At 70.1% G+C, this 22,319-nt stretch overlaps 3 protein-coding genes across 10 annotated transcripts in view; 1 reads left to right on the forward strand and 2 right to left on the reverse strand.

Annotated features, from left to right (window-relative positions):
* The first annotated feature begins 4,554 nt into the window (after nucleotides 1–4,554).
* Nucleotides 4,555–13,016, forward strand: PAXX (PAXX non-homologous end joining factor). 4 transcript variants are annotated; one of them, XM_084898496.1, is made up of 7 exons: nucleotides 4,562–4,777; nucleotides 11,646–11,706; nucleotides 11,858–11,907; nucleotides 11,988–12,178; nucleotides 12,260–12,328; nucleotides 12,689–12,773; nucleotides 12,852–13,016. In XM_084898496.1, exons 1-7 carry the CDS (start codon nucleotides 4,626–4,628, stop codon nucleotides 12,889–12,891), a joined length of 648 nt encoding a protein of 215 aa, XP_084754622.1. In that variant the 5' UTR covers nucleotides 4,562–4,625; the 3' UTR covers nucleotides 12,892–13,016. The 4 variants fall into 4 exon arrangements, with proteins under 4 accessions (XP_084754624.1, XP_084754622.1, XP_084754623.1 ...); XM_084898495.1 differs by lacking the exon at nucleotides 4,562–4,777 and adding an exon at nucleotides 11,375–11,581; XM_084898498.1 differs by lacking the exon at nucleotides 12,689–12,773 and having other exon boundaries at nucleotides 4,555–4,777.
* A 149-nt stretch (nucleotides 13,017–13,165) lies between these two features.
* On the reverse strand, nucleotides 13,166–15,585 carry CLIC3 (chloride intracellular channel 3). 5 transcript variants are annotated; one of them, XM_084898486.1, is made up of 6 exons: nucleotides 15,436–15,585; nucleotides 14,618–14,727; nucleotides 14,418–14,543; nucleotides 14,216–14,322; nucleotides 13,856–14,031; nucleotides 13,166–13,768 (listed from the first exon to the last, which is right to left on the reverse strand). In XM_084898486.1, exons 1-6 carry the CDS (start codon nucleotides 15,469–15,471, stop codon nucleotides 13,610–13,612), a joined length of 714 nt encoding a protein of 237 aa, XP_084754612.1. In that variant the 5' UTR covers nucleotides 15,472–15,585; the 3' UTR covers nucleotides 13,166–13,609. The 5 variants fall into 5 exon arrangements, with proteins under 5 accessions (XP_084754612.1, XP_084754610.1, XP_084754611.1 ...); XM_084898484.1 differs by having other exon boundaries at nucleotides 13,856–14,144; nucleotides 14,179–14,322; XM_084898485.1 differs by having other exon boundaries at nucleotides 13,166–14,031.
* Nucleotides 15,586–18,224: 2,639 nt separating this feature from the next.
* The window catches only part of ABCA2 (ATP binding cassette subfamily A member 2), a 20,964-nt gene continuing 16,869 nt past the window's right edge, over nucleotides 18,225–22,319 (reverse strand). Inside the window, 9 exon segments of the mRNA XM_084899117.1 lie at nucleotides 18,225–18,884; nucleotides 19,205–19,411; nucleotides 19,823–19,960; nucleotides 20,030–20,132; nucleotides 20,263–20,355; nucleotides 20,439–20,542; nucleotides 20,629–20,763; nucleotides 20,950–21,091; nucleotides 22,290–22,314. Coding sequence (XP_084755243.1) covers nucleotides 18,849–18,884; nucleotides 19,205–19,411; nucleotides 19,823–19,960; nucleotides 20,030–20,132; nucleotides 20,263–20,355; nucleotides 20,439–20,542; nucleotides 20,629–20,763; nucleotides 20,950–21,091; nucleotides 22,290–22,314 — 983 coding nt within the window. The 3' untranslated portion in view covers nucleotides 18,225–18,848.

A 22,319-nucleotide genomic window follows, 5' to 3' on the forward strand; every position in this document is an offset into this window, starting at 1 on the left:
CAGTTTAAACCTTTAAAAGGAATTGCCTACCCCTGAACGGTGCAGTCGTGTGGAGACCACCTGCGTGTGGTGCTCTCATGGCTGTTCTGGCCAGTTCAATAAATCCTTGTCTGCTTTTTTTTTTTTTTAATTAATCAATCAGCCACTGGTGGTCTGATTTTGAACCCAGGGTTTGACCCCACAACAGGGTGGCCTGGGGTGGTCTGGGGGTGGCCTGGGGGTGGTCTGGGGGTGTTGTGGGAGTGGCCTGGGGTTGGTCTGGGGGTGGCCTGGGTGTGGCCTGGGTGTGGTCTGGGGGTGCCCTGGGGCTGTTTGAGGACGAGGCAGCTCCTTGCACCCAAGTGTCTGTGGCAGCAGGCAAGCGGCCGCCTCCCCCCCAGCCCTCCCCAGCACATGTCGCTCAGGGACGTACCCTCATGTCTGCTGGGTAACTGAGCCAGCTCACAGGCCTCTCGGGGTGCTCCCAGGCGGCCTCTTGGGGTCTCCCCTGCACCGGGCTGCAGGTCCCCCCGCCCCCTTGTTTCTGTGTGACCGGAGGCAGTGCCAGGGCCCAGCACCTGTTTCTGGGGGGTGGCAGGAGGGGCCAGTACACCCCATCCCAGGCGGCAGCGGCCGGCAGGCCATGGACAGGCAAGGCTGCAGTTGAGTGCCCTGCCCCATCAGCCCCAGGGCAGGTTCTGTCTCTGGAAAGAAACCGCCTGCCCCCAGCCCCAGCCCCGGGGCAGGTTGCCTGTGGGATTAGAGCCTTTTCGGGAAGAGCTGGGGGTGGGGGGATCTGAGGTGTCACGCGCCCCGGGGCCGGCCTTGGCTCCGGGCGCAGGCCAAGCCGGGCCCTTAAATAGGGTCCCCCGGCTCTGTCCATCCTGCAAATCCCGCTCAGCCTCACTGCTGCTCCCGCCTCCGACTCTGACAACGGCCCAGTCCCGATGGCCGCTCCGTGCTCCCTTTGGATGGCACTGGTCCTGCTGGGGGCCCTGGGGGTCCTGCCGGCCCCGGCGCTGGCCTCTGAGCAGCCCCGCTTCCAGCAGGACCAGGTGGAGCCCCCGGCCGGTCCCCCGGGGAGGGCTCTGCGGAGGGAGGGGCTCTGTCTGGGCTGTCCCCCAGAGAGAGGACCGACCGGCCACGCTGCCCTTCCTCCAGCGGGGAAGCCCATGTCCAAAGGCCTCACACGGGACCCGCAGACACGCCGGCCCCCTGCCTGCCTACCCTCCAAACAGTCACCCTCGGAGCTCGGGTGCTGGGGGAAGCAGGCTCAGAGCTGGGACACCCCCGGGGGGGAGACGCAGACAGGGAACGGCTGGGGGGCCGCAGACTCCCATTGACCCGGCACTGGGTCCGCCCGCCGCCCTGTCCTTCCCTGGAGCGTCCAGTGTCGTGGACACCAGCGCCCAACCCCCAGCCCCCCCCAAACTGCCCAGTGCCCTGAGCTGCCGCTCCTCGAGGAGCTGGGCTGGGGGCGGACTGGCCACGGGACATGGAGGGCGGGGTGCCCACCGGGAGGCCCGTGGGGCCCTGGCTGACTGGGGTCCGTCCGAAGTTCCTGGGGCGCTGGTTCGCCGTGGGCCTGGCCTCCAACGCCAGCTGGTTCCTGGAACAGAAGGACTCCCAGTCCATGTGTCTGATCGTGATTGCCCCTGCCGTGCCCGAGCACGGGGAAGGAGTCCTCAACCTCACCACCGGCTTCCTCAGGTGGGGCGGGGGGGGGGGGGGAGGGGCGTAGGCATCGGGGTTAAGGGCTCCCCCAGGGCCCGCCGGCCCCTGTGGCTGGCTGCCGGCCCAGAGCCCCACGCTTGACCCTGACGGTGCCCTGCCCACAGGAGAGAGGAGTATGAGAAGTGGAGCGTGCTGCTGTCGCCAACGGACACCCCCGGCCACTACACCTACAGCAGCCCCTGTGAGTGGCCCCCACGCCAGCGGCCTGGATGCACTGCGGGTGACAACACCCCAGCCCAGCAGGCCGAGGGCCTCCCCTCCGGGCTGGGGAGCCTGGCGTCTGGCTGGATCTGCCCCCAGCTGTGGGGGGGGGGGGGGAGATGGGGGAGGGGGACACCAGGACTCACTCTGGAGCCAGTCCTGCCGGCCCCGCCCTGCCCCGTGGGGTCTCCCCAGAACTCGTCGCTCCCCCTGCTGGACGGGCAGGTGACAGCACCCCATCCTGGGCTCCTCCCTCTCCAGGGTGATGGGTCTCCTGCCCCCTTTGAGCAGCGGGGCTGGTGGCTGCACCCTGACCCCCTCGCTGTCTGAGCCTGCGTGCTGGCTGCCCCCGGGCTCCGGTTTGGGAATGGGCGGCGGGGGGGCGGGGGTCCCCTGTCTCCCGCAGTGTCCAGGCTGTGCGGGCAGGAGGGAGGGGGGAGGCGGGGAAGGCAGCCGGAGGTCGGGGCAGGGTCGCCCATGTGGTCACTGTGGCCCGCAGTCTTGGGCATAGAGTTGCAGGACCTGTGGGTGGAGGAGACGACCAGCAAGTATGCACTGCTGTACACTGTGTGCGCCGAAAACAACGGCTTCCACTTGGCCATGCTGTACAGTGGGTGCCCGCCTCCCCCTACCCTCCTGACCACCCTCCCCGCCTGGACCCCCTCCCCTGCCCTCGCCCCAGCCCCGTACCCCCCCATACCCCCTGCCCCGCCCCGAACCCCTCTGGCCTCCCTGCCCTGTACCCCCCGCCCCGTACTCCCTTCCCCGTACCCTACCTGAACTCAGGCCCACCGGGAGGAGGGCACGGCCACGCGGGGAGGCAGATCTGAGCCCTTGGTCCCCGTCCGCCCCGCCCAGGCCGCAGTAAGACCCCGAGGAAATCTGTGAGGGACAAGTTCACCGCCTTCGCCGCCGCCAAGGGCTTCCCCAAGGAGGACATCGTCTTTCCGCCGTACACCGGTGAGGGGCCACGCGGGCGGGCAGCGGGCTGCAGCCGGTCAGAGCGGACAGTCTCCCCGCTCCCGGGGCCAGACCACCCTGGGCAGCGGCATGGCCGACACAGGGGGCCCTGTCCTCCCCCAGGACCGTGGCCCACAGCCCTCCTCCATCCAGCACCCCCGGGGGGACAGGCCCTGTCGGCCCAGACTCAGGCGTCTCCAGCGGGTGGGGCCGGGCCCTGTGGGCACCGGGGCAGCAGCACATTGGGGCCCGAACGTGGGCGCCCCGAGGCTCAGGCCCTGGGCCCTGGGGGTCAGGCCGCCTGTCTGAAGCAGGGGTTGGGGGAGGGTTGGGAGTGATGGGGCTGGGGGAGGGGTGAGGGGCGGGAGGGGAGGGGCGGGAGGGGCCCTGACCCAGGCACTGACTGCCACCGTCCCTCGCCTCTTTCTCGGCAGGCAAGTCAGGGAGGGCTGGCAGTAGGTGAGTGGGTTGTGAGCTGGCCTCACCCGCCATTCCACCCGCCATGCAAGGGGGGTCCCTGGCCTGCAGGAGCAGCCCAAGGGGGGGGGCTCCCCCACGGTCCAGCGAGGCAGGAGGGGCTGGGGCTGGGGCGGGATCTGGTGGGGAGGTCCCAGGAGACCTTGGGGCTTCCCCTCCCCGGTAGCCTGGGCCGCTGGGGGGGCTGCGGATCCTGGGATGGGTGCAGTGGGGTGCAGTGCGGCAGGGCAGGGGGGAGGGGCAGGGCGGGCCGCCTGCTCCAGCTCCTCCTGTTCTCAGGCAGGTGACGGGCCCTCAGGACCTGGCCGGCCGCCCTGCTCCATCCTCTCCATGACCCCGAGTCCCAGCCCTGGCTCCCCGACCACCACTCCCGCCCTCGGCTTTGTCCTCCTCTGACAATAAAACCTAAAGCAGCTGGCAGTGTCTGTGTGTCTGTCCTGTGGTCGCTCACCTGAGGCCGCCTGGGCCTCCTCCGGCCGCTCTGCCAGCGGGGGGGGGGCAGGTCAGAGGCGGGTGTCCGCCCTCCCCCCTCGGGGCAGATGAGCACAGCGCTGAGACCTGAGACCTGTGCCTTCACCCCCTGGGGCGGCCTGGGCCTGCAGGCCCTGCCCCACCCCCCTGGGGTCCGGGCGCAGTCAGGGACGGGGAGCCAGGCAGCGGGATTTGGGGTGGTCCACGTCCTTTATTCAGTCTGTGTGGTTGGGCGTCCGGCATGAGACGCTGTGTGTCAGTGTCTGAAGGCACCTGAGCGATTCCTCTGGGAGGGGGGAGGCCGGTGTGCAGGTCCCGGTGCGGCCGCCGGGGCGGCCACCGAGGGGCGCAGAGGCACAGGCGGGGCCGGGCGGGGCCTGCACGCGAAGGCGGGAACCCGGGCTCCCGGGGCGGGCGGAGGGGGCGGGCGAGTGAGGCCCCAAACAGAAACCCCTGAGCCGCCAGCGCGCGGCACAGCCCAACCTCCATCAAGCCCGGAGCCCCGCCCGCACTAAGCCCCGCTCCAGCGACCTGACCACGCCCCAGGTGTAGCCCCGCCCCTAGGATTCGCACGGTTACTAAGCCCCGCCCCGTTCCAAAGCCCCGCCCCAGTCCCCGCCTTGATATAGCCCCGCCCCTAGTTTCCGCCCCGTGACGAAGCCCCGCCCATACACTATCACCCGGCGGGGGCCTGAGTCTGATGGGCCAGGTGTAGGCCCCGCCCAAGCCCCGCCCCCGCGCAGGCCCTGCCCCGCCTCTTGCCCCCCCGCAAGCGGCTGGGCGGTGCGGGCGCCGGAGGGAGCATGGCCGCGCCGCCGCGGTGGGCCGCGCTCTGCACGCTGCCGCCGGGCCCGGGGCCCCCGCGCTTCGTGTGCTTCTGCGAGGAGGAGCGGGGCGAGGAGGAGCGGGGCGAGGAGGAGCGGGACGCCGGGGGCCGGGGCTGCTTCCGCCTGCAGTGAGTGCGGGCCCGGGGGCGGGGCGGGCGGCTCCCGGGCCGCCGCTGACAGTCCCTCCCGCAGCGTGACGGACGGCGGCGGGCGGCTCGGGGGTGGCCTGGGGGTGGTCTGGGGGTGGCCTGTGGGTGGACTGTGGTTGAAATATAGTGGCAACCATACTTTGGTAAAAACTGCTATTTGAATTTTAACCCTCCTAGTTTGGCCCCTGCATCTGATTTAAACACAAGGTACTTACCTCAGCTTCCAGGAGAAGACCTGGAGGCTAAGGCAATTTTCCCTTGCCTGGGACCAGGACCACGAGAGAATGACTCTCACTGACTCAGTAGCTTCCGGGATAGAAACGGTAGATAACCTTCAGAGACTAACTGCTGAGCTCTGCTTCTGTGTTATCGCTATCGCAAGACAGGACCACATTCCCACGTCCAGCAGGACGTGACTGGGAACCGACCCTGCTGGCTGTCCCCAGTCTTTTGAATTTAGTCTTTAGGATTTTAGGAACAAAAGAAAAATTCTTGCAGTTTAAACCTTTAAAAGGAATTGCCTACCCCTGAAACGGTGCAGTCGTGTGGAGACCACCTGCGTGTGGTGCTCTCATGGCTGTCCTGGCCAGTTCAATAAATCCTTGCCTGCTTTTTTTTTTTTTTAATTAATTAATCAGCCTCCGGTGGTCTTATTTTGAACACAGTGTTCTACCCCACAACAGGGTGGTCTGGGGGTGGCCGGGGGTGGCCTGGTGTGGTCTGGGGGTTGCCTGGGGGTGGTCTGGGGGAGGCCTGGGGGTGGTGTGGGGGTGGCCTGGGGTTGGTCTGGGGTGGCCTGGGTACGGTATGGGGGTGCCCTTGGGGTGGTATTGGGGTGGTCTGGAGGTGATCTGGGTGTGGCCTGGTGGTGGTCTGGGGTGCCCTGGGGGTGTCCAGGGGTTGGCTTGGGGGTGGCCTGGTCGTGGCCTGGGGGTGGCCCGTGGCTGGACTGGGGGTGGCCTGGAGGTGGCCTGGGATTGAAATATAGTGACAACCATACTGTGGTAAAAACTGCTATTTGAATTTTAACCCTCCTACTTTGGCCCATGCATCTGATTAAAACACAGGGTACTTACCTCAGCTTCCAGGAGAAGACCTGGAGGCTAAGGCAATTTTCCCTTGCCTGGGACCAGGACCACGAGAGAATGACTGCCACTGACTCAGTAGCTTTAGGGATAGAAACTGTAGATAACCTTCAGAGACTAACTGCTGAGCTCTGCTTCTATGTTATCGCTATCGCAAGACAGGACCACATTCCCACGTCCAACAGGACGTGACTGGGAACCGACCCTGCTGGCTGTCCCCAGTCTTTTGAATTTAGTGTTTAGGATTTTAGGAACAAAAGGAAAATTCTTGCAGTATAAACCTTTAAAAGGAATTGCCTACCCCTGAACGGTGCAGTCGTGTGGAGACCACCTGTGTGTAGTGCTCTCATGGCTGTCCTGGCCAGTTTAATAAATCCTTGCCTGCTTTTTTTTTTTTTAAATAATTAATCAGCCTCTGGTGGTCTTATTTTGAACCCAGGGTTCGACCCCACAACAGGGTGGCCGGGTGGTGGCCTGGGGGTGGCCTGGGGTAGGTCTGGGGTGGCCAGGGGGTGGTATTGGGGTGGTCTGGGGGTGATCTGGGTGTGGCCTGGGTGTGGTCTGGGGTGGCCTTGGAGTGGTCTGGGGTGGCCTGGGGGTGGCTTGGGGGTGGCTTGGGGTGGCTTGGGGTGGCTTAGGGGTGGCCTGGGGTTGAAATATAGTGACAACCATACTTTGGTAAAAACTGCTATTTGAATTTTAACCCTCCTAGTTTGGCCCCTGCATCTGATTAAAACACAGGTTACTTACCTCAGCTTCCAGGAGAAGACCTGGAGGCTAAGGCAATTTTCCCTTGCCTGGGACCAGGACCACGAGAGAATGACTCTCACTGACTCAGTAGCTTCCGGGATAGAAACGGTAGATAACCTTTAGAGACTAACTGCTGAGCTCTGCTTCTGTGTTATCGCTATTGCAAGACAGGACCACATTCCCACGTCCAGCAGGACGTGACTGGGAACCGACCCTGCTGGCTGTCCTCAGTCTTTAGAATTTAGTCTTTAGGATTTTAGGAACAAAAGGAAAATTCTTGAGGTTTAAACCTTTAAAAGGAATTGCCTACCCCTGAAACGGTGCAGTCGTGTGGAGACCACCTGCGTGTGGTGCTCTCATGGCTGTCCTGGCCAGTTCAATAAATCCTTGCCTGCTTTTTTTTTTTTTTTTTAATAATTAATCAGCCTCCGGTAGTCTTATTTTGAACCCAGGGTTCGACCCCAAAACAGGGTTGCCTGGGGGTGGCCTGGGTGTGATCTGTGGCAGTTTGAGGACGAGGCAGCTCCTTGCACTCCGGTGTCTGGCGCAGCAGGGGAGCAAACCCCTCGCCCCCAGCCCTGCACTGGGATCTGCTGCTCAGGGACGTAGCGGCCTCATGTCTGCTCGGCCGCTGAGCTCAGCTCACAGGACTCTTGGGGTGCTCCCAGGCGGCCTCTTAGGGTCCTCTCTGCACCGGGCCTCAGGTCGCACCGCCCCCTTGTGCCCGTGAGACCGGAGGCAGTGCCAGGGCCCCGCACCTGTTTCTGGGGGGTGGCAGGAGGGGTCCCCACCCCAGTGTCCAGCACACCCCATCCCAGGCGGCAGCGGCCGGCAGGCCAGGGACAGGCAGGGCTGCGGTTGAGTGCCCTGCCCCATCAGTCCCAGGGCAGGTTCTGTCTCTGGAAAGGGCCCTGCCTGCCCCCAGCCCCAGCCCCAGGGCAGGTTGCCTGTGGGGTCGGAGCCTTTGTGGGGGGAGCTAGGGGGGTGGGGGAGCTGCGGTGTCATGCGCCTCGGGGCCGGCCTTGGCTCTGGGCGCAGGCCAAGCCGGGCCCTTAAAAAGGGTCCCCCCGGCTCTGTCCATCCTGCAGCTCCCGCTCGGCCTCACTGCTGCTCCTGCCTCAGCCCCGATGGCCGCTCCGGGCTCCCTGTGGATGGCGTTGGTCCTGCTGGGGGCCCTGGGGGTCCTGCCGGCCCCGGCCCGGGCCTCTGAGCAGCCCGGCTTCCAGCAGGAACAGGTGGGGCCCCCGGCCGGTCCCCCGGGGAGGGCTCTGCGGAGGGAGGGGCTCTGCCTGGGCTGTCCCCCAGAGAGAGGACCGACCGGCCACGCTGCCCTTCCTCCAGCGGGGAAGCCCGTGTCCACAGGCCTCACACGGGACCTGCAGACACGCCGGCCCCCTGCCTGCCTACCCTCCAAACAGTCACCCTCGGAGCTCGGGTGCTGGGGGAAGCAGGCCCGGAGCTAGGACACCCCCGGGGGGGAGACGCAGACAGGGAACGGCTGGGGGGCCACAGACTCCCGTGGACCCGGCGCTGGGTCCGCCCGCCGCCCTGCCCTTCCCGGGAGCGTCCAGTGTTGTGGACACCAGCGGCCAACCCCCAGCCCCCCCCCAAACTGCCCAGTGCCCTGAGCTGCCGCTCCTCGAGGAGCTGGGCTGGGGGCGGACTGGCCACGGGACATGGAGGGCGGGGTGCCCACCAGGCGGCCCGGGGGGCCCTGGCTGACGGGGGTCCGTCCGCAGTTCCTGGGGCGCTGGTTTGCCGTGGGCCTGGCCTCCAACGCCAGCTGGTTCCTGGAGAAGAAGGACTCCCAGTCCATGTGTCTGATCGTGATTGCCCCTGCCGCGCCCGAGCACGGGGAAGGAGTCCTCAACCTCACCACCGGCTTCCCCAGGTGGGGCTGCGGGGGCATCGGGGCTGAGTGCTCCCCCAGGGCCGGCCTGCCCCCATGGCTGACTGCCGGCCTGGATCACCACGCTTGACCCTGATGGTGCCCTGCCCGCAGGGAAGAGGAATATGAGACGGGGAGCATGCTGCTGTCGCCAACGGACACCCCCGGCCACTACACCTACACCAGCCCCTGTGAGTGACACCCAGGCCAGCGGCCTGGACGCACTGCGGGTGACAGCACCCCAGCCCAGCAGGCTGAGGGCCTCCCCTCCGGGCTGGGGAGCCTGGCATCTGGCTGGATCTGCCCCCAGCTGCGTGGGGGAGGGGGGGAGATGGGGTGGGGGGGACACCAGGACTCACTCTGGAGCCAGTCCTGCCGGCCCCACCCTGCCCCCTGGGGTCTCCCCAGAACTCGTCGCTCCCCCTGCTGGACGGGCAGGCGACAGCACCCCATCCTGAGCTCCTCCCTCTCCGGGGTGATGGGTCTCCTTCCCCCTTTGAGCAGCGGGGCTGGTGGCTGCACCCTGACCCCCTGATTGTCTGAGCCTGCCTGCTGGCTGCCCCCGGGCTCCGGTTTGGGAACTGGCTGGGTTGGGGGGGTCCCCTGGCTCCGGCAGTGCCCAGGCTGTGCGGGCAGGAGGGAGGGGGGAGGCGGGGAAGGCAGCCGGAGGTCGGGGCAGGGTCGCCCATGTGGTCACTGTGGCCCGCAGTCTTGGGCATAGAGTTGCAGGACCTGTGGGTGGAGGAGACGACCAGCAAGTATGCACTGCTGTACACTGTGTGCGCAGAACACAACGGCTTCCACTTGGCCACGCTGTACAGTGGGTGCCTGCCTCCCCCTACCCTCCTGACCACCCTCCCCGCCTGTCCCCCCTCCCCTGCCCACCCCTCAGCCCCGTACCCCCCCATACCCTCCTGCCCCGCCCCGGACCCCTCTGGCCTCCCTGCCCTGTACCCCCCGCCCCGTACTCCCTTCCCCGTACCCTACCCAAACTCAGGCCCACCGGGAGGAGGGCACGGCCACGCGGGGAGGCAGATCTGAGGCCTCTGGTCCCCGTCCGCCCCGCCCAGGCCGCAGTAAGACCCCGAGGAAATCTGTGAGGGACAAGTTCACCGCCTTCGCCACCGCCAAGGGCTTCCCCAAGGAGGACATCGTCTTTCCGCCGTACACGGGTGAGGGGCCACCCGGGCGGGCAGGGGGCTGCAGCCGGTCAGAGCGGACAGTCTCCCCGCTCCCGGGGCCAGACCACCCTGGGCAGCGGCATGGCCGACACAGGGGGCCCTGTCCTCCCCCAGGACTGTGGCCCACAAAACCCCTCTATCCAGCACCCCCGGGGGGCCAGGCCCTGTCGGCCCAGACTCAGGTGTCTCCAGCGGGTGGGGCCGGGCCCTGTGGGCACCGGGGCAGCAGCACATTGGGGCCCCGAACGTGAGCGCCCCGAGGATCAGGCCCTGGGCCCTGGGGGTCAGGCCGTCTGTCTGAAGCAGGGGTTGGGGGAGGGTTGGGAGTGATGGGGCTGAGGGAGGGGTGAGGGGTGGGAGGGGAGGGGCGGGAGTGGCCCTGACCCAGGCGCTGACCGCCGCTGTCCCTCGCCTCTTTCTCGGCAGGCAAGTCAGGGAGGGCTGGCAGTAGGTGAGTGGGCTGTGGGCTGGCCTCACCCGCCATTCCACCCGCCATGCAAGGGGGTCCCTGGCCTGCAGGAGCAGCCCAAGGGGGGGGGCTCCCCTGGGATCCAGCGAGGCAGGAGGGGCTGGGGCTGGGGCGGGATCTGGTGGGGAGGTCCCAGGAGACCTTGGGGCTTCCCCTCCCCGGTAGCCTGGGCCACTGGGGGGGGTGCGGATCCTGGGATGGGTGCAGTGGGGTGCAGTGGGGAGGGGCAGGGGGGAGGGGCAGGGCGGGCCGCCTGCTCCAGCTCCTCCTGTTCTCAGGCAGGTGACGGGCCCTCAGGACCTGGCCGGCCGCCCTGCTCCATCCTCTCCATGACCCCGAGTCCCAGCCCTGGCTCCCCGACCACCACTCCCGCCCTCGGCTTTGTCCTCCTCTGACAATAAAACCTAAAGCAGCTGGCAGTGTCTGTGTGTCTGTCCTGTGGTCGCTCACCTGAGGCCGCCTGGGCCTCCTCCGGCCGCTCTGCCAGCGGGGGGGGGGGGGCAGGTCAGAGGCGGGTGTCCGCCCTCCCCCCTCGGGGCAGATGAGCACAGCGCTGAGACCTGAGACCTGTGCCTTCACCCCCTGGGGCGGCCTGGGCCTGCAGGCCCTGCCCCACCCCCCTGGGGTCCGGGCGCAGTCAGGGACGGGGAGCCAGGCAGCGGGATTTGGGGTGGTCCACGTCCTTTATTCAGTCTGTGTGGTTGGGCGTCCGGCATGAGACGCTGTGTGTCAGTGTCTGAAGGCACCTGAGCGATTCCTCTGGGAGGGGGGAGGCCGGTGTGCAGGTCCCGGTGCGGCCGCCGGGGCGGCCACCGAGGGGCGCAGAGGCACAGGCGGGGCCGGGCGGGGCCTGCACGCGAAGGCGGGAACCCGGGCTCCCGGGGCGGGCGGAGGGGGCGGGCGAGTGAGGCCCCAAACAGAAACCCCTGAGCCGCCAGCGCGCGGCACAGCCCAACCTCCATCAAGCCCGGAGCCCCGCCCGCACTAAGCCCCGCTCCAGCGACCTGACCACGCCCCAGGTGTAGCCCCGGCCCTAGGATTCGCACGGTTACTAAGCCCCGCCCCAGTCCCCGCCTTGATATAGCCCCGCCCCTAGTTTCCGCCCCGTGACGAAGCCCCGCCCATACACTATCACCCGGCGGGGGCCTGAGTCTGATGGGCCAGGTGTAGGCCCCGCCCAAGCCCCGCCCCCGCGCAGGCCCTGCCCCGCCTCTTGCCCCCCCGCAAGCGGCTGGGCGGTGCCGGCGCCGGAGGGAGCATGGCCGCGCCGCCGCGGTGGGCCGCGCTCTGCACGCTGCCGCCGGGCCCGGGGCCCCGGCGCTTCGTGTGCTTCTGCGAGGAGGAACCCGGCGAGGAGGAGCGGGGCGAGGAGGAGCGGGACGCCGGGGGCCGGGGCTGCTTCCGCCTGCAGTGAGTGCGGGCCCGGGGGCGGGGCGGGCGGCTCCCGGGCCGCCGCTGACAGTCCCTCCCGCAGCGTGACGGACGGCGGGCGGCTCTGGAGCACCTGCTTCCCGCCCGCCCGCCTGGCGGCCCTGGTGGGTAACGGACCCCGCGGGTGGAGGGCGGGGCGGGCCCTGTCCCCGGCTCTGAGCTGTCGCCCTAAGACGGGCTTGGGGTCCGGGGTGCTCCGGGTCGGGCAGGTTTGGGGTGCCCCCGGCGCCTCGGTGACCGCCCCTCGCCCTGCAGAAAGCCCGATGCGGCCTGAACGCGGCGGAGGACCTCGCCCCCCAGTTCCGGTGAGCCCCGAGCTGGTGGGACGGACGGGCAGGCCCGGAGCGGCTGGGTCCGGCCCAGCGCTCACCCCCTCTCTCCCCAGGGCAGCCTTCCAGCGGCAAACGGTGGCCTTCACTCCGCAGGGGGACGGGGTGTCCCTGACCCTCTCTGGGGGGCCCTGGCCGCTGGACTTTGACCTCTCCGAAGTGCCCGGCCCCGAGGCCGCCCCCAGGCTGCAGGCACTGACGCTGGGCCTGGCCGAGCGTGTGTGCAGCCTGGAGCGGCAGCTGGCAGGTAGGATCGGGGAGGGGGTACCCGACAGCCTCCCTGGGTCCCCTGCGGTGCCTCCATTCCTGGCCTCCCCTCCCCTCGCAGCCGCAGAGGAGACGGCCGCCAGCCCCAGGAAGAGCCCTCGGCCAGGGGGGCCTCTGCCCTTCTCACCAGGTAAGGCCTCCCCGGGGCCGGGGCCTCGGCTGTGCCCATGATCTGGGACTCGTTTTCCCCAGAACCATGGTGGGCAAACCGCGGCTCTCGAGCCACATGCAGCTCTTTGGCCCCTGGAGGGCAGCTCTTCCACAAAACACCACGGCCTGGGCAAGTCTATGTGGAAGAAGTGACCTTAGCAGAAGTTTAAGTTTAAAAAACGTGGCCCTCCAAAGAAATCTCAATTGTTGTGCTGTTGATATTTGGCTCTGTTGGCTAATGAGTTTGCCGACCGCGGCCCCAGAACAAACCTCAAGCTCCAGAGGGCTTGGTGGGGGGGTTTCCCACGGTATGCAGACCCCCTCCCTCCTGCTCCCCCAGACCCAGATTCTCAGAGAGGCGGCCCTGGGCCTGGGGTCAGGAGGCGGAGCCCCGGAGAGTCCCTCATCAACCCTGGCTTCAAAAGGTGACGCCCATGCCCTCCCCCTGTGCCCGGGGCCACCCCTCCCCTCTGCACCTCCTCACACACCCTCTTCCCTCCCAGTAAGAAACCGGCCAGTGGTGTCGACTTTGATGACCTCTGACCCTGCTGTGGAGAGTGGGGTCCCGCTGCCCGGAGTTTGCCTGTGAGAAGAGGGGCAGCCTCGAGGTCCAGCCTCCGAGCCCCTCCCCCGTTCAATAAACGGCCGCCGGTCAGGCGAGGCTCTGGCTCTGGGGGCTGGCTGGCTGGGAGAGAGGGGTCCGGCGTCCCCCATGCCCCTGCCACCTGGGTGTGGGCCACAGCCCGGTGCCAGCCCAGGAGCTGCCTGGGGGGGCATGCAGGGCTGGGCCGGGGCTCCCCAAGCCTGGAACTCCGTCCTCCCCTGGGGCACACACCCCTCTCCCCCCCGCCCAGAAGGCCATGGCTCGAGCACCCACAGAGTGCACACAGGCCCTGGGAGAGATGGGGGTGGCCTGCTGCCTGGGTGGGGCTGAGGAATGCGGGCCACCCCACCCACTGGCTGGGAGCCCTCAGGTGCTCGGGCTGGGCTCTGCTCCCCGCCCTCCTGGCCATCCTGCCACTCCACCCTGGCCTGACTGGTTTGGGAGCCTGATCAGGTCCGTCCTCCTCGGGCAGGGGGGATGGGCGGTGCCCGGCCAGTCTCTGCCCCTGTGGCTCTGGGCTGTCCGTCATCCGAGCAGCCCACCGGGGGGCGTCCGGGAGGCAGCCCTCAGCCCTCAGCCCTCAGCCCGGAGTGTGGGTGCGCCCAGGAGGTCAGTGGCTTCATGGGGCTGTGGGGGCGCAGGGGCAGGGGCGGGGGCTCAGCGGCTGTGCACCACGGGCCGGTAGGCCGCCAGGATCTCGGCGCTGTGCGGGCACGTGTACTTGAACTCCTTCTCCTGCAGCGCGCTGTCCAGGTAGCGGCGGACGCCCCGCAGCTGGGCGGGGATGGGGGCCCCCCGGAAGTGCGCGCACACCGTCTGCGGGGACGGGGGCGCCGGCTGGGTCAGGGCCTCGCCGCCCACGCCCCCCTCTCGCCCGCGCCCGCGGCCCGCCCCCCCGCTCACGTCCACGATGTGCAGCTTGGGCAGCAGGCCGCAGTCGGCCAGCGTGAGCTGGTCCCCGTCCAGGAAGCGGCGGCGGGACTCCCGCAGCCCCGGTTCGTGGGCCAGCTCGTCCTCCAGGGGCGCCCGCAGGTAGCCGTCCAGCCTGGCCAGGGCGCGCAGCAGCTGCTGGTACAGGGCTGGGGTGCGGGCGCCTGGTGAGTCGCGGCCCGGAGGGCGCCCCCGGGACCCTCCCCAGGGGACCCTCCCTGAGGGGACCCCACGGACCCTCCCCGAGGGCGCCCCCCGAACCCTCCACAGGGGACCCTCCTGAGGGCGCCCCCGACCCTCCCAGGGTACCCTCCCCAATGGCGCCCCCCTCACCGTCGTCCTGCGCGGGGGCGGGGTTCTTGATGAAGGCCGAGAACTTGCCAAAGACGTCGTTGCCTGCTGTGGCGGACGCCGGGTAGCGGGGCGCCAGGCTGGGGAACCTGGGGGGGGAGGGGAGAGGGTCAGACCCTGGCACTGCCCACAGCGCCCACCGGGCTCTGTCCTGGGGCCTCTCCTGCCGAGCCAGGACACTCACGCGGGGGGCCCCAGCGTCTCCTCCAGGAACTCCTCGATCTGCAGCGTGTCCGTCTTGGCCTCGCCGTCGTAGAGCAGGATGGGCAGCTGGGAGCCGGGCGCAAAGTCCTTCAGCACGTCCAGGGACCTGCGGGCGCGGGGAGCGGGGTAGTGGCCGGCAGGGAGGGGGCAGGGGCAGGGGCAGGGGCCGGGGGTGCTCACCTGCGGGTGTCCACCGTGGTGAGCGTGAAGGGCACGCCCTTGAGGAGCAGGATCATGAAGAGCCGCTGGCAGGAGGGGCAGTGGCCCACGCTCTCACAGTCCTCGCTCGCCTGCGGGTGGGGGTGGGGGTCAGTGCAGGGAGCAGACAGGAACCTGCCCCAGGCCGGTGGGGCCTGGCCTCCTGCTGCCAAGAGGCTGGAGCCGGGCCAGACTCAGAAGCGGCCGGTGAGCGCCCTTGACGTGGTCCCGGGGGAGGGCCCCGGACCTGGAGGCTGGGAGCGGGCACGGGGCCGAGTGGACCCTGGTGCTGGGGCCTGGCCCTCAGCCCTTATCTGAAGAGCCTGGGTAGAGGCCAGGGCCCTGGGCTCCAGCCCCACAGGCTGGTTTTGGGCGGGGTCGGCACAGGGAGCTGGTTTCAGAATGATTCACGGGACAGCCAGCCGGGCACCGAGGCCGGGCACCCAGCCGCCCGCTGCCCCGAAAGTGGGAGGGGGCCGAGGACACCCCTCTGGCATCGATCCCCAGCTCCCGCTGGCCTGGCCTCTGGCCACCTAGTTGGCACCTTCCTGCTGAGGGGCTGCCCGGCCCAGGAGCCCAGGGGGCGTTGGGACAGGGCCACCCTTAGGCCTTTCGGGGCCCTTCTCCCCTCGGGCTAACCCCCTTCTATTCAGCTCCCGCAGGGTGCCTGAGCCCGCCCACCCCAGGGAAGGGGCGCAGACACTGCCACGGAGACCCACCCTGCAGCCCCTTCCCCCGAGACAGTGGCACCCACAGAGCTCGCCCCGAGCCCCCGCCCCCGCCCCGCAGCCCGCCCGCACCTTGACGAAGAGCTGGAGCTTGGCAGTCTGGGCCATGGTGGAGCCACAGTGCTGGGCGGGGCGCGGGGCTCTTTAAGGCTCCGGCCCAGGCCCCGCCCTTCTGGTTCAGCCCCGCCCTTCTGGCTCAGGCCACGCCCGCGGAGCCACCTGGGAGGCGGGAGGCGGGAGGCGGGAGGCGGGAGGCGGGAGGCGGGAGGCGGAGGCGGGAGGCGGGAGGCGGGAGGCGGGAGGCGGGAGGCGGGAGGCGGGAGGCGGGAGGCGGGAGGCGGGAGGCGGGAGGCGGCGCCGGCAGCCGGCGGGGCGGTGTCCAGGCTGAGGGTGCGGCCTGGGGGGACCGCGTGGAGGGTCTGGGCCTGAGGGTCTGAGTGTGTCAGGGGGCCCCGGGGAGGTGGAGGCCGTGACCAGTGGACTAGGAGCCAGGACAGCGGGGCGTCAGCCTGGGAGGCAGCACTGGATCATCTCACACGCACACACAGACACCCTGTGCACCCCGCTGCCCTGGAGGGAACACCCGGTGTAGGGCGGTCGGGACCCGGCCAAGGAATCTGGGAGCTGGCAGGAGGCAGGATCAGCCGGGCCCCGGCCTCCGTCCCCCTTCTGCTGCCTCACAAGAGGGTGAGCCCCAGAGAGGGGCCTCCTCACCCACTGACTCCATCGGGCCGACCCGCTGCCCAGGCGGGGCCCCTGCCCACCCAGCCTGGAGACCGGCCCTGCTCAGTGTCCGCCCGGGACCACGGCCTCCCCTCCCAAGTGCCGGGCTCCTTCCCTCGCCGCTAACGGGAAGGGACTCGAGGCCATGACCCCGGCCCACGGGCTGGCCCACCCAACCCGCAGCGGGAGGCGGGAACCTGCGCCCACACGCCCTGCAGGCTGCGTCTCATCACTCCTCCCTGGCGCCACCCGGCGGCCAGGAGCGGGATCTGCCTGACGCTCCCCGCCCCGGGCCACAGGCCCTGCGGGGGCTCAGCTCTGGGGACCCTTCCCCAACCCCACGGCCGCCGGGCTCCTGGGCCCAGGCCACGCCCGAGCCTGGGCTCCCCGTGGAGCCTGGTGTCCGCTCCCCTCGGGGCCTCCTGCCTCCCGCGGGCGTTTCGGGGCCCCTCGGCCGCCGGGGGCTTGCCCTGTGCGTGTCCTGCCCCCGGCCGGGAGCCCTGGTGAGCCGTGCACCGCTCCCCGTGGCTGTGAGAACACGCGCCCTCAGCCTCATGGAGCCGCAGCTCCGAGAGTGCAGACGGCCGGGCCGCAGGCGGTGCTCATGACGTGTTCTTGTGGATGCGGAACGGGGGGAGGGGGGTTGCACCAGCTCTGGGACAGCCCCTGTGTCTCACGGAGTGTCTGTGGGGCTCAGAGCTGGATGCTGCCCCCTCGTTCACACGCCGGACACGCATCCCAGCACCTCCAGGGCAGCCGCAGTGGAGTCTTTAAAAAGGGCTTCCAGGAAAGTGAGGTCCGGCTGCCCTCACGGGAAGGGAGACTTGGCCCTAGCCAGCAAGCCCAATGGTTAGAGCACCGCCCAAGTACGAACGGGTCCAATTCTCGGTCAAGAGGGCAGGCCTGCCCGGCCGGCGCGGCTCAGGGGTTGAGCATCGACCTCTGACCCAGGAGGTCAGAGTTCGATTCCCAGTCAGGTTGTGGGCCAGATCCCCAGTGTGGGGTGTGCAGGAGGCAGCCGACCCATGATCCTCTCATCATGGCTGTTCCTCTCCCTCCCTTCCTGAGATCGGCACTAATAATAAAGAGAAGCTGCCCTTTCCAGCCCCCAGGGGCCCTTCCCAGCGGCATCAAATGGCTCCGCCCAGCAGGCTCCTCCGGGCAGGGAGGGGACACGGGGTGGGCGGGGGCCTCAGCGGTGCTTCCTCGCTCCGCCCACAGAGAGGAGCGCGGCCAGAGCCCCGATAGGGGTCCCAAATAAGACCCCCTCCCCCCGCCAAGAGGAACCAGGACTCCTCAGAGAAGTGGTGGTCCAGATGGCACGGGTTCGAGGCAGGCCTGGGACTGGCCCCAGCCAGAGCTTCCAAAACGGACGAGCTCACAGGACAGAGCCACGGCCGGCCCCACGGGCTGAGCCTGGGCCTCGGGCGTACACACGGCGACAGCAAACACGCTGCCTCGAATACTTTGCCACAATAAAGAGTTTTAAAAGATGACAGTCATGATGGGGATGTGACTTTTACTGGTAAATCCCACGGGGCCGTGGGGCTATTGTGAAGGAAGAGGGTCCCTGTGGGAGGAAGAGCTGGGGAGATGGCGGGACATGGCCCCCCACCACCCCCCTGGGGCGACAGGGACAAGCCCACCGTGCACCTGGCCCTCCGGGGGCCTGTGTCCCAGAAGCACCCGAGGAGGAGGACTGACCACGACCCCCTGGGAGGGAGCCCTGGAAGGTCCCCGTGACCGTCTCCAGCTTCGCACACGCTCCTTCCCCGACGTGGGTCTCAGCCTCTCCGTCCCCCTCCCCCTGGGAGCCCCCCACGGCCGGCCGGGAGGAGCCGGGCAGCCAGCCCCGCCCGCCACGGCCCCGACCCCGGCAGGGGGCACGGGAGGCCTCACAGGGCCTGCCCCAGCCTTGCACATGAGGACCCCATCGTCTTGGGTGCCGAGCGCGGGAGCCCAGGCTGAGGGTGCTGGGGGAGCCGTGGACAGCCCCTGCCTGGTCTCCCGACCGCAGTGCCAGGGCGTGGGGGGTGGGAGCCCCCTCCCCCGGCCGACCTGTTAACCGCCCGCCCCTCCCCCACAGGCTGGTGCCCTGAGTCCCCAGGGCCCCGTCACCCTAAGACACAACGCTCGCATGGCCTTTTCTGTTTATTTACTTAAAACAAACATCTGTGCGCTGCGTGCAGCTCCGGCTGCAGGCGGCAGGCGGCGGCTGGGTGGGGGAGCACTGACAGCCGGGGGCAGGCCGGGCCCCTGTCCTCTCCTGGCCAGTGGGGCCGGCCTCGCCTTCCCTGGTACCCAGCCTGCTGCCTCCAGCAGCCCCTGCCCGGCCACAGGGGGGAGCCCCCAGCACGAAAGCAGGTCCTGGCACCCCTTCCAGAACCCCAGCAGGTGGGTGCCCGGGGCCGGGATGCAGCCCCTGAGTCCCCGCCCAGCCCCGGGTCGTCAGAGAGAAGGGGGTCCAGGAGGGGCGGGCACACCCGGCAGCGTCACCCCGGTGGCCCCGGGGTGGGGGGTGGGGGGCGAGCTGGGCGGGCAGAGCCGGGCTCCGGCCGAGGCTGAGGCTTAAGGCAGAGCAGGGGAGGGTGTCAGCCGGCCGGGCGGCCTTTGGCACAATGCGGGGAGGGCGGCCCTGGCAGGGGCAGGGGCTGGAGCCCTTGGTCCTGGACCTCCCCCTCCAGGGCCTGCTGGGCGGGCACCGGGCCAGCTCTGTCCCCCGAGTTCCGCCCCTCCGGGGGGGACTGAGCCGCGCCTGGTGGTCAGCAGAGCGTGTCCGTGTTGAAGGAGAGCTGGGCCTGGCAGACGGCAGACAGGCCGGTTAGGGCGGCCCCGGCACCCAGCAGTGCCCGACCCCAGGCCCGGGCATGCTCTCCCCCTCCCGCCCTCACCCAGGGGGGCAGCCTCTGCTCAGCCCGGTGCCCCCACCCCTGCCTGCCTTCGCTGAGGCCTCTCCCAGCCTCCCGGCCTCTAGGGTCTGTGGGGGCCTGTTTGCCGGGGGCGGTCTGTCCCGAGCACGGGGTCCCTCTGTCCTGGACTTGGGCCAGAAGCGTCCCCGCGGCCGCCGGCCCCGCCCGCAGCCCCTGCAGCCCGACCACCACCCCTCCGGCCGGCTCACCCGCTCCTCCTCGAAGCTGATGAGGCCCTCGTCCTCCGTGTCCAGGTCCTCGGGCTCATCGGCCATCAGCGCCCGCAGCTCGGTGGGGGCAGACCGGCGCCGGAACAGGCTGAGCAGGCGGCCCAGCGGGGACTGCAGGGCCGAGGGCAGCTCCGTCTCCTGCTGTTCCAGGTTGTCGCTCTGCTTCTTGGCAAAGTTCACGAACACCTGGGGCAGAGGGGCGGGCAGTGGGCGGGGAGGGGCAGGGGGCCGGGTGGTAGGTGAGAGGACGGGGGTGGAGGGATGGGGTGGTGGGTGAGGAGGTGGGGGGACGGGCGGTGGTGGGGGAGGGGGCAGAGGGGCAGGTGGAGGGGGTGAGAGGGCGGGGAGGCGGGCAGTGGGGGGGGTGAGAGGGTGTGGGGGGTCTAAGGGGGTGGGTAAGGAGGGGAGGGGTGGGGGGTGAGGGGGTGAGGGGCGGGGGGGTGGGGGGATGGGCGGTTGGGTGAGGGGCAGGGAGGCGGGCAGTGGGGGGGGTGAGAGGGTGTGTGTGTGGGGTGAGGGGGTGGGTAAGGAGGGGAGGGGAGGGGGGGTGAGGGGGTGAGGAGGGTGAAAGGCGGGGGGTGCCCGGCCGGCACTCACGTTGTCCAGCGTGGTCTGGCTGACCGAGTAGTCCTCGATGCCCAGCACACCCACCACCTGCTCCATCTTGCTGAACACCTGGGCCAGCGAGATGCGCTCCGACTTCAGCTGGTACTGCACCTTGGTGTGGTGCCGCTCCTGGGCAGGGGTCGGGAGGTCAGAGGTTGCGTTGGCCGTGCCCCCCGCCCCCCGGCCCGGGTCCCCCACCTTGAGCACAGCCTCCGGGAAGTTCCGGTTGAAGAACCGCACCACGTCCTTCACATTGTGGCTGCTCTTGGTCCTCACGGTGATCATGTAGCCGTCCCCGAACCTGCCGGACGGGCCCATGGCCAGAGCCGCACTGCCCAGAGCGGCCACCCCGTACCCCCACTACGGCCGCCGCCCGCACCCATGGCCCGCTGCCCGCCCCCACCCACGGCCCGCCGCCCGCCGCCCCTCACCGGTTCTTCAGGTGCTGGATGCTGCCCAGACAGCGCAGCCGCCCGTTCACCATGATGGCCAGCCGCGTGCAAAGCGCCTCGCACTCCTCCATGCTGCGGGCGAGGGCACAGGCTGGCACGGGGCAGAGGGCAGAGGGCAGAGGGCGGGGGGGTCAGAGGGCAGGCGGGGGGCACACCTGTGCGAGGTCAGCACCACGGAGCGCCCCGTCTTGATGAGGTCCAGGATGAGGTTCCAGAGGAAGCGCCGGGCCTTGGGGTCCATGCCCGTGGTGGGCTCGTCCTGGGGGGGCACTGGCTTAGCGGGCACCCCGCCTGCCGCTCCTCCTGGGGCTCGCCCAGAACCCAGGCAGGCCGGCGCCGGCTCACCAGGAAGACGAAGGCCGGGTACCCGATGAGGGCGATGGCCGTGGACAGCTTCCGCTTGTTGCCGCCGCTGTAGGTGCCGGCCGGCTTGTCCGCGTACTTGGTCAGCTCCAGCTTGTCCAGGGCCCACTTCACCACCTGGGCCGGGGCGGGGTCAGAGGCCTTGCCCTGCCTCCCGGCCCCACCCCTTCCCCAGAAGCCCCGCCCCTTCCCTGGAAGCCCGCCCCTAGAGACCCCACCCCTCTCACCCCGCCCCACCTATCTTTGCCGGCCCTGCTCCAGGAGGCTCCGCCCCTCCCTGCCGGCCCGGCCCCGCGGCCCCACCTGGGCCTCGTCCTTCCAGGGGATGCCGCGCAGCCGCGTGTAGAGCTGCAGGTGCTCGCGGGCCGTGAGCTCCTCGAACAGGGCGTCGAACTGCGGGCAGTAGCCCAGGCTCTGCTGCACCTCCAGCAGCTCCTTGAGGATGCTGTGGCGCAGGCCGTGAGCATGGGCGCAGCCAGCCTCCGCCGCCTGGTGCCCACCGAGACCCACCCGGTGCCGGCCCGGTGCCCCCCAGACTCACCGGGCGCCCGCCCAGACCTGCCCGGTGCCCGCCAGACCCACCTGGACCTGCTCAGACCCGCCCGGCATCCGCCTGCCCAGTCCCACCAGTGTCCGCCAGACCCGCCTAGCGCCCCCTCAGACCCACCCTGACCCGCCCAGACCCGCCCTGCGTCCCCTCAGACCCGCCCGGCCCCTCAGACCCGCCCACACCCGCCCGGCGCCCCTCAGACCCCCCGGCTCCCCCTCAGACCCGCCCGGCGCCCCCTCAGACCCCCCGGCGCCCCCTCAGACCCGCCCGGCGCCCCCTCAGACCCGCCCACACCCCCCGGCGCCCCTCAGACCCGCCCACACCCGCCCGGCGCCCCCTCAGACCCGCCCACACCCGCCCGGCTCCCCTCAGACCCGCCCGGCGCCCCCTCAGACCCCCGGCTCCCCCTCAGACCCGCCCGGCGCTCCCTCAGACCCGCCCGGCCCCTCAGACCCGCCCACACCCCCCCGGCGCCCCCTCAGACCCGCCCGGCGCCCCCTCAGACCCGCCCACACCCGCGCGGCGCCCCCTCAGACCCGCCCACACCCGCCCGGCGCCCCCTCAGACCCCCCGGCGCCCCCTCAGACCCCCCGGCTCCCCCTCAGACCCGCCCACACCCGCCGGCGCCCCCTCAGACCCGCCCACACCCGCCCGGCTCCCCTCAGACCCGCCCGGCGCCCCCTCAGACCCCCCGGCTCCCCCTCAGACCCGCCCGGCGCCCCCTCAGACCCGCCCGGCCCCTCAGACCCGCCCACACCCCCCCGGCGCCCCCTCAGACCCGCCCGGCGCCCCCTCAGACCCGCCCACACCCGCGCGGCGCCCCCTCAGACCCGCCCACACCCGCCCGGCGCCCCCTCAGACCCCCCCGGCGCCCCCTCAGACCCCCCGGCTCCCCCTCAGACCCGCCCACACCCCGCCGGCGCCCCCTCAGACCCCCCGGCGCCCCCTCAGAACCCCCCGGCGCCCCTCAGACCCCCCCGGCGCCCCCTCAGACCCCCCGGCTCCCCTCAGACCCGCCCACACCCGCCCGGCGCCCCCTCAGACCCCCCGGCGCCCCCTCAGACCCGCCCACACCCGCCCGGCGCCCAGGCACCTGTGCCCGTTGACGAACGCCTCGCCTCCC

This window comes from Pipistrellus hanaki (assembly GCF_964339955.1).
Source record: "Pipistrellus hanaki genome assembly, chromosome: 11".
In the NCBI taxonomy this organism is placed as follows: Eukaryota; Metazoa; Chordata; class Mammalia; order Chiroptera; family Vespertilionidae; genus Pipistrellus; species Pipistrellus hanaki.

Coding starts and splice junctions, on each gene's coding strand:
- CLIC3 (XM_084898482.1), bottom strand. CDS start 15,471: ATGGCCCAGACTGCCAAGCTCCAGCTCTTCGTCAAG. Junction 14,728..15,435: donor AGCTCCAGCTCTTCGTCAAG/GTGCGGGCGGGC, acceptor CCCCACCCGCAG/GCGAGCGAGGACTGTGAGAG. Junction 14,145..14,178: donor GGGGAGGGTACCCTGGGAGG/GTCGGGGGCGCC, acceptor TCCCCTGTGGAG/GGTTCGGGGGGCGCCCTCGG.
- PAXX (XM_084898496.1), top strand. CDS start 4,626: ATGGCCGCGCCGCCGCGGTGGGCCGCGCTCTGCACGCTGCCGCCGGGC. Junction 11,707..11,857: donor CCGCCCGCCTGGCGGCCCTG/GTGGGTAACGGA, acceptor CTCGCCCTGCAG/AAAGCCCGATGCGGCCTGAA. Junction 12,179..12,259: donor CCTGGAGCGGCAGCTGGCAG/GTAGGATCGGGG, acceptor CTCCCCTCGCAG/CCGCAGAGGAGACGGCCGCC.